This window comes from Cebus imitator, unplaced genomic scaffold (assembly GCF_001604975.1).
Source record: "Cebus imitator isolate Cc_AM_T3 unplaced genomic scaffold, Cebus_imitator-1.0 Scaffold204, whole genome shotgun sequence".
In the NCBI taxonomy this organism is placed as follows: domain Eukaryota; kingdom Metazoa; phylum Chordata; class Mammalia; order Primates; family Cebidae; genus Cebus; species Cebus imitator.
This window is the reverse complement of record NW_016107519.1, coordinates 3,321,437-3,330,734: the sequence shown is the minus strand read 5'-3', so window position 1 is coordinate 3,330,734 and position 9,298 is coordinate 3,321,437. Positions and strand designations below refer to the sequence as shown.

General features: G+C 42.7%; 1 protein-coding gene across 1 annotated transcript in view; it reads right to left on the bottom strand.

The window, feature by feature from the left end:
* Nucleotides 1-9,298, bottom strand: part of PSPC1 (paraspeckle component 1) — an 89,747-nt gene that overhangs the window by 55,373 nt on the left and 25,076 nt on the right. The window contains exon 3 of the mRNA XM_017548220.2: nt 5,096-5,191. Within this exon, the coding sequence (XP_017403709.1) occupies nt 5,096-5,191 (96 nt within the window). The remainder of the gene's footprint in view (nt 1-5,095; nt 5,192-9,298) is intronic.

Below are 9,298 nucleotides of genomic sequence, written 5' to 3'. Positions count from 1 at the left end.
AATAGAACAACGATTCAAACTTAGACAATCTGATGCTACAACCCAGGCTCTCCTAATTATTACCTGTAAAATTTCTGCTTTTGGAGGTTTCATTTTCTGGTTTTCAGTCAATTAAATATTTTACAAAGGAAAGTCTGCAACATACGGATTAACTGTCTGGATCAGATGTTTTTACTATTAAAACCAGCTGGATTTTATTGAGTGTTATGTGCCAAGTTAATTGGATAGACAACCAAATCAAGGCCTAACTCATTACAATGACAGTTAACTATTTAATAGCTCTTTCCCTCGGTAGCCTATAAACTCAACTGATGACATCAAATGTATCTGTTAACTGCTGTACCTCAAGGACCTAGAATGCAGTATATACATTAAATATATAATTCTTGAATAAATCAATGAGAAAACAAATTACCAAATAAAAATAAAGGCCTATGAATGTATTTGAAAGACTTCATTTATATATATACGAGACATATAGATGTAAATATAAAAAATATGACTGATCTCAAACTCCTGGCCTCAAGTATTCCTCATTCCTCAGCCTCCAAAAGTGCCAAAATTACAGGTGCAAGACACCACATCTGGTCCCAATTTTTTTTCCTTTAAAGAATTTTGGTTGTTGTTGCTGTTGTTTCGGGATTTTTTGAGACAGGGTCTTGCTCAGTTGCCCACACTGGAGTACAGTGCCACAATTAAGACTCACTGCCCAATCAACCTCCCGGGCTCAAGCAATCCTCCCACCTGAAGCTGCAGAGTAGCTAGGACTAAAGGGGCATGCCACCATGACCAGCTAATTTTTGTATTTTTTGTAGAGATGAGGTACCACTATGTTGCCCAGGCTGGTCTTAAACTCCTGGACTCAGGCAACCCTTCTGCCTCCCAAAGTGCTGGAATTACATGTAAGAACCATCACGTCCAGCCAACTTCCAAGAAATTTTTGCAGAAAAATCTTCAATTAGTCTTGCCTATAACAGCCACTATTAAAAAGCTCTGATAGGTGCCGGGTGCCGTGGCTCATAACTGTAATCCCAGCACTTTGGGAGGCCGAGACAGGTGAATCACCTGAGGTAGGGAGTTCGAGAGCAGCCTGACCAACACAGAGAAACCCAGTCTATACTAAAAATACAAACAATTAGCTGGGCGTGGTGGCGCGCGCCTGCAATCCCAGCTACTCAGGAGGCTGAAGCAGGAGAATCGCTTGAACCCAGGAGATGGAGGTTACAGTAAGCCGAGATTGTGCCAGTGTACTCCGGCTTGGGCAACAAGAGCAAAACTCTGTGTCAAAACAAACAAAAAAGGAAAAAAAAAGTACTGATAGGAACACAATCCCACTCCATGAATAAAAGCATAGATAACTTGCTACAAATGTAAATTTTAACTTTTATTTTGGGGTATGGAGGTGAGGAGGAATGGGTATGACAAATCTGGGAGAAAGGGGAAGACTGTCACAGAGAGAAAGATGTGGTAACAGAAGAGGAAAAGATCTTCAGAAGCACTTGAAGAAATACCAAAGACAGCCATGATTCTAGGGACCCTATATCTAAAAAACCTACATGGATTTTTTTTCTTTTGAAAGCACCAACTGGAAAATGGGAAAGAGTGGGAGAATCTACCAACCACTAATTTTTCTAAAACAATTACCAGTCAGCAGTTCCTAAGTCAAAGATTGACTACATTTTTAAATTCTTTTTATTTTCTCCCACAGGAAAAAAAAACAACAACAACAATGACATAACATGCTTTTTCGTAGCTGCAAGTGAATTTGAATCCTGGCTCTTAACGCTTTGTAAGCATTTTCTTCTGGGAATAAATCCTTTTTTTTGAGAAGGAATTTTGCTCTTGTTGTCCTTGCTGGAGAAAAACGGCGCAATCTCGGCTCAATGCAACCTCCACTTCTCAGGTTCAAGTGATTCTCCCGCCTGAGTCTCCCAAGTAGCTGGGATTACAGGCATGTGCCACCACACCTGGCTAATTTTGTATTCAGTAGAGACAGGGTTTCACCATCCTGGCCAGGCTGGTCTCAACTCCTGACCTCAGGTGATCCACTCGTCTCAGCCACCCAAAATGCTAGGATTACACGTGTGAGCCACCACGCCCGGCCTATAAATCTTTAGTAGTAAAACTGAAACTATAACAAGTTTTTTTTTTTTTTTTTTTTTTTTTTTTGAGACAGTCTTGCTCTGCCACCCAGGCTGGAGTGCAGTGGCACAATTTCAGCTCACTACATCCTCCACCTCTGGGATTACAGGCATGAGCCACCACACCTGGCTAATTTTTGTATTTTTAGTAGAGACGGGGTTTCACCACGGTCTTGAACTCCTGACCTCATGATCCACCTGCCTCGGCCTCCCAAAGTACTGGGATTACAGACATGAGCCACCGCGTCTGGCCATAACTACCTCTTATTAAGGTTTGCTGAGACCATTAAATATATAAAGAAATATTGTCTATAAAGTCTATTCTTTTAACAACGTTGTACTTCTAGTATTCTCTCCCCCAAATCCAAAAGTATGCTCTATTTCAAATTTGTAATGGTGACCCATAACAAGTAAAAAGTTAGGTGAAGAGGAAGTCACACGAACCCTTTAAAAACTGGCACTGTGGCCAGGTCCAGTGCCTCACACCTGTAAACTCAACTTTGAGAGGCCAAGGCGGGCAGATCGCTTGAGCCTGGGAGTTTGAGACCACCCTGAGCAACATAATGAAACCCTGCCTTTAAAAAAATTTAAAAATTAACGAGACGTGGTGGCCCACAACTATAGTCCCAGCTACTTGGCAGGGGAGGGGGTCTGGGGTGGAAGGATCACTTGAGACCAGGAGGTAGAGACTGTAGTGAGCCATGATCATGCCACTACACTGTAGTCTGGGCAACAAAGCCAGACCCTGTCTCGAAAAAGAAAGAAAGAAGAAGAAGGGGGAGGGGGGAGGGCATTGTAAGGGAAATCAGAATAGATAGGAAATATAATCAATTATTACTAATGCTTCCTCCCTGAAATACTCTCTTCCCTTGCTTCCAGGACACAGTCAGACGGTTCTTCCTCCTACTCCAATGAATGAATGCTCCCTTCTCAGTCGTTTTTGATTCCCTGCAATGTTCCCAACCTCGACACACCAGAGTACTCCAGGATTCAGGGTTTGGTCCTTTGAACTTTAAAATATCATGTTAAGGAATCCGGCCAGGACAGTTGCTCTAATTCCTAGGTATAAATCCAACTATTTGCTTGACTACACTGCCAGCACCTAGAACAGTGGCTAACAAAAAGGCACTCCAGGTTTTATTTATGTAATAAACAAGTGGGTGGGGTGCAGTGGCCCACACCTGTAAACCCAGCACTTTCAGAGGCAAAGGCAGGTAGTTCACCTGAGGTCAGGAGTTCGAGACCAGCCTGGCCAACAGGGTGAAATCCCGTCTCTACTAAAATTACAAAAATTGGCTGGGCGTGGTGGTGCACACCTGTAATCCCAGCTCCTCGGGGGGGTGAAGCACAAGAATTCCTTGAACCCAGGAGGTGGAGGCTGCAGTGAACAGAGATTGCAAGAGTGAGACTGTCTCAAAAATATAAATAAATAAGTGACTTTTTTTTTTTTTTGAGATGGAGTCTCATTCTGTCACCCAGGCTGGAATGCAATGGCGCGATCTCAGCTCACAGCAACCTCCACCTCCCAGGTTCAAGCAATTCTCCTGCCTCAGCCTCCCAAGGAGCTGGGATTACAGGCGTGTGCCACCATACCCAGCTAATTTTTATATTTTTAGTAGAAATGGGGTTTCACTATGTTGGCCAGCCTAGTCTCAAACTGCCGACCTCAAATGATCTACCTGCCTCGGTGTCTCAAAGTGCTGGGATTACAGGCTTGAGCCACCGCGCCCGGCCGAATACATTATGTTTTTAAAAACATAATGGACTCTGCAAAAGTAACTGGAGGAGAAAGGGAGGTGGCCCAGGCAGAGAACAGAACTAGAGGCAGTCCATCTAGGGAATGAGACTGTGAGGCCATACTTGTGAAACATTTGGACTGCTATTCTAGAACTTTTATGTGGTGTGTTTGTTTGTTGCATTGCTGTTCGAAATGTTTAATAAAGTTTTATAAACTGAAAAAAATAATAATGCACTCATATAGGTAATTTATGTAAATATACTTTTATTATAAGTGTAAAGGGCAAAAGAATAAACACTCAAAATTTTGAAAATGAGTTATTTTTTGCAATTTCTAAGAGTTTTTTCCATGTATCTGGCTATTTAACTAGGCATACCCTGCTCCAACCCAGCACACCAAAAGTGTCCTTTTAACCTACAATAGACTTGAAGCATAAAATAAAACTTAATAAGCATTTTCAGCTGGGCACAGTGGCTCACACCTGTAATCCTAGCACTTTGGGAGGCCGAGGCAGGTGGATCACCTGAGGTCAGGAATTCAAGACCAGCCTGGCCAATGTGGCGAAACCCTGCCTCTACTAAAAAACAAAAAATTAGCCAGGCATGGTGGCATATGCCTGTAATCCCAGCTACTCGGGAGGCTGAGGAAGAAGAAACCCTTGAACTCAGGAGATGGAGGTTGCAGTGAGATCATGCCACTGCACTCCAGTTGTGTAACGAGAGCAAGACTCCAACTCAAAAAAAAAAAAAAACGTATTTTCATGTTACCTAGAATTCATTGTTTTTCTGGCCTAAGTATTATTGACAGGTTCTTCCTACTACCCACCCTGCCCCAGCTATAAAAGTAGACTTTTCTAAAAAAATTACTATGTTTTACCCATATAAAAAAAGAAAACTATTAGCTAGGCATGGTGGTGTGTGCCTGTAATCCCAGCTACTCAGGAGGCTGAGGCACGAGAATCACTCAAACGTGGGAGGTAGAGACTGCAGGGAGCCAAGATCACACCACAGCACTCCAGGATAACAGAATAAGACACTGTCTCCAAAAAAAAAAAAAAAAAAAAAAAGAAAACTAGCATTCCATGTAGACCAGGCCATTCTACTAACCAGATTTATATAAATAAACAGAACACCTCATAATCCAACAATACTTAAAAACAAATGTACTAAACACCCTTGATAGTACATATATAAAGTATCTAATAATAAAATCTTACTTATGGTATTGTTGAGTTTTCTGCATCAGCTTCTCTGGCAAGCCATCTTCATCATCAAACTGCTCCATGGGCTCCACAATGACTGGACGAGGGGTCCTGGATAGGTATAAAAGCATTCATAAAAATTAACACAGTGCCAAGAATACCCTCTTAAAAGAAATGTTTTATAATAATAAAGATACTTAGAAAATGTCTCACTTGAGATTGTACTCATAAAAATCAGTCAATAGCCAGGCACAGTGGCTCAGGCCTATAATCCCAGCACTTTGGGAAATCAAGGCAGGTGGATCACTTGAGGTCAGGAGTTCAAGACCAGCCTGGCCAACATGGTGAAACCCCGTCTCTACTAAAAATACAAAAAAATTAGCTGGGCATTGTGGCATGTACCTGTAATCCCAGCTACTCAGGAAGCTGAGACAGGAGAATTGGTGGAACCCAAGAGGTGGAGGTTGTAGTAAGCCAAGATTGTACCACTGCACTCTAGCCTGGGCAACAGAGCAAGACTTCATCTCAAAAAAAATCAGTCAAGAAACATTTACTGAGCCAGACGGAGGTGAATGTCAAAAGCCACAAAAAGGTGAGTAAACAAAGCAAAATTATGAACCAGCATAACGGCTATAGTTAACGTTTAGAAAGTATAATGAAAACAAATTTCTACCTAACCCATGTTTTATATGTGTGGTCATCACTGTCCACATGTCCCACCCACCTCAACCCACCCATCTCTGCCAACCACCCCGTTTCCCTGTGTCTGCCAATATCATTCAGAAAGTTCTTTAAAACTGTTGGCCAGTGGGCACAGTGCCTCACACCTATAAGCCTAGCACTTTGGGAGGCCAAGGCAAGCAGATCACCTGAGGTCAGGAGTTGGAGACCAGCCTGGTCAACATGGTGAAACCCCGTCTCTACTAAAAAATACAAGAATTAGCCCCAGGTGTGGTAGCAGGAGCCTGTAGTCCCAGCTTCTTGGGAGGCTGAGGCACAAGAATCACTTGAACTCAGGAGGCGGAGGTTGCAGTGAGCTGAGATCGCACCACTCCACTCCAGCCTGGGCGACAGAGCAAGCAAGACTCCATCTCAAAAAAAAAAAAAAAAAAAAGTTAAAGCTGAAAATTAGAACTAAAAGATGTCGGCGAAGTCCAAGCATCACACACCAGTGGTTCAAGCCTGTAATCCTAGCACTTTGGGAAGCAGAGACGGGGAAGATGGCTTGAGCACAGAAATTTGAGACCAGCCTGGGAAAGATGACAAGACCCTGTCTCTACAAAAAATTTAAAAATTAGCCAGGTGGCATACACTACTCAGGAGGTTGAGATGGGAGGATCACTTGAGCCCAGGAATTTGAGACTGCAGTGAGCTATGATAGAGCCCCTGCAATCTAGCCTGGGCAACAAGGCAAGACCCCACTCTGAATTAAAATTAAAGATATTAGCCAGACAAAAGGGAGGAGGGAAAGCAGAAGACAAGACATGCAACCAGAAAAATTGGGAGAAGAGGGAAGAGACAAGAAGAGTGAGTGATGAAAGATATGACTAGAGGCCCTCCTCCTTATTTTCTTGAGTAAAATAGGAGAAAAGCAGAGTTCATGAAAAGGAGGAGGAATAAGTAGAATGGATGGCATACTGATATTAAAATTTCCTTTGAGATCAGCTCTTCATCATGCAAGCAGCATTAAAATCTATTTCTGGCCAGGCGCGGTGGCTCACACCTGTAATCCCAGCACTTTGGGAGGCCGTGGCGGGTGGATCACGTGAGGTCAGGAGTTCAAGACCAACCTGGCCAACATGGTAAAACCCCATCTCTAAAAATAAAAATTTAAAAATTTAAAAAATCTGTTTCTACTACTTCAAACCAGTGATGTTTCAGAAAGAAACAACTTAACTAAGCTAGAGAGATGAAGAGGTTTTTTGGATTCCAAAAGCTTCTCTAATACCACAGATTAGCACAGACTTTAGATCCAAAACGTAAGATACAAAATAACTTTTCACAATTATTACTGAGCTAGTGAGAAATGACAAAAGCATATGAAGCCAAGAGAAACTGTAATCAAAATTAAGAGAAAACTCTGACATCTCTGTACTCCCAAATATGTTAGAGATTTTAACAAACTGTAAACTTTTAACAGGTAAGTTTGGGCCACTAGACAACTCTTATACAGTGCAGGAAAGGTGAAATACAGATTTCTAAGAGGGAACTTAATCGACATATACAAATTTATACAGTCTCCCTCTACCTCTCTCTATATATATCATCTTGCTCCTGAAATTCCACTTTTTTCTTTTTCTTTTTTTTGAGACAGAATCTGGCTCTGTCACCTAGGCTGGAGTGGAGTGCAACGGCACAATCTTGGCTCACTGCAACCTCCGCCACCCAGGTTCAAAGGATTCTCCTGCCTCAGCCTCACAAGTAGCTGGGATTACAGGTGTCTGCCACCACACCTGGCTATTTTTTTTTTTTGTATTTTTAATAGAGACAGGGTTTCACCATATTGGCCAGGCTGGTCTCAAACTCCTAACCTCGTGATCCACCCATCTCCGCCTCCACCTCCCAAAGTGCTGGGATTATTACAGGCAGGAGTCACCAAGCCCAGCCCTGAAATTCCACTTGTAAAGAGACACCTAAACTAGTGAGCAAAGATCAGTTCGCAATGACATTCATCTAATTACAGAACATAAAAAGACCAAGGGGCCGGGCACGGTGGCTTACGCCTGTAATCCTAGTTCTTTGGGAGGCCAAGGAAGGCAGATTGCCTGAGCTCAAGAGTTCGAGACCAGCCTGGGCGACATGGTGAAACCCTGTTTCTTTAAAAAAAAAAAAAAAAATTTTTAGAGAAAAAAAAAAAAAAAGACCGAGAAAGATGGGTATGTGTTGTGTACAAGGGAATTACTTAAGAGACTGTGTCTTATTTTTATTTATTGGAACACACGCTAAAATGTTAACATCTGTGGTTTCACTGCACATACACCCCTCCCTATAGGAGCTCCCTTTGTCCATTTTCTGACTCATCTTGTTTTTTCACTTTCATCTTTAGGCGTAACCAAAGTTTGTAAAACTCAAGTCCAGGCGTGGCGGCTCACACCTTTAATCCCAGCACTTTGGGAAGCCAAGGTGGATGGATCACTTGAGGTTCAGGGGTTCAAGACCAGGCTGACCAACATGGTGAAACCTCGTCTCTACTAAATACAAAAAATTCACCGGGCATGGTGGTACATGCCTGTAGTCTCAGCTCCTTGAAAGGCTGAGGCAGGAGAATCTCAAGAGGCGGAGGCTGCACTGAACCGAGATTGCACCACTGCACTCCGGCCTGGGCAACAAGAGCAAAACTCTGTTTCAAAAAAAAAGAAAAAAGAACCCTCAAATTCTGTTTACCATAGGTTTAAGATCTAAATTTATTCTTTTTTCTTGAGACAGTGTCTCGCGCTGCTGCCCAAGCTGGAGCACAGTGGCCCAATCACGACTTACTGCAGTCTCAATCTCCTGGGCTCAAGCTAACCTCTCATTTCAGCCTCCCAAAGTGATGGGATTACAGGCATGAGCCATTACGTCTGCCTAGTTTACTCTTTTTGCAAATGTAGGTATGTAATAAGTAGAAAACAGACTGAAGGGAAAGAAATCAAAGTGTTCAACCATAATGTTAAATCTGGAGTTAGTGCTTTATAGGGTTTCTGTTTTTCTCCCCATTTCACCACCAAGTCAATCAATAGTTTGGTTATAACCTTGAAGGACAGAGAGCAAGGTTTCAGGACTGAGGCCATGGTGTCTACAGCAGGTTATGAGCTGCATAGCCTTCGGCTAGGAGGCTCACCTGAGCTAGTCAAAGTTTTCTCATCAGTAAAATGGTATAGCAGTGCGTCATAAGGTTGTTATGATGAAAAAAGAAAGGTAGGGCACTTAGCACCGTTCTTGGTAAAGAGAGATCATTAAATGGAAAGTGAAGTTGGCCAGGCACAGTGGCTCATGCCTATAATCCTAATACTTTGGGAGGCCAAGGTAAGCAGATCACCTGAGGTCAGGAGTTCAAGACCAGCCTGGCCAACATAAAAAATACAAAAATTAGCCAGGTATGGTGGTGAGTGACTATGGTCCCAACTACTGAGAAGACTGAGGCATGAGACTTGCTTGACCCAGGAGGTGGAGGTTGCAGTAAGCAGAGATGGCACCACTGCACTCCAGTCTAGACGACAGACTGAAACCCTGTCTTGA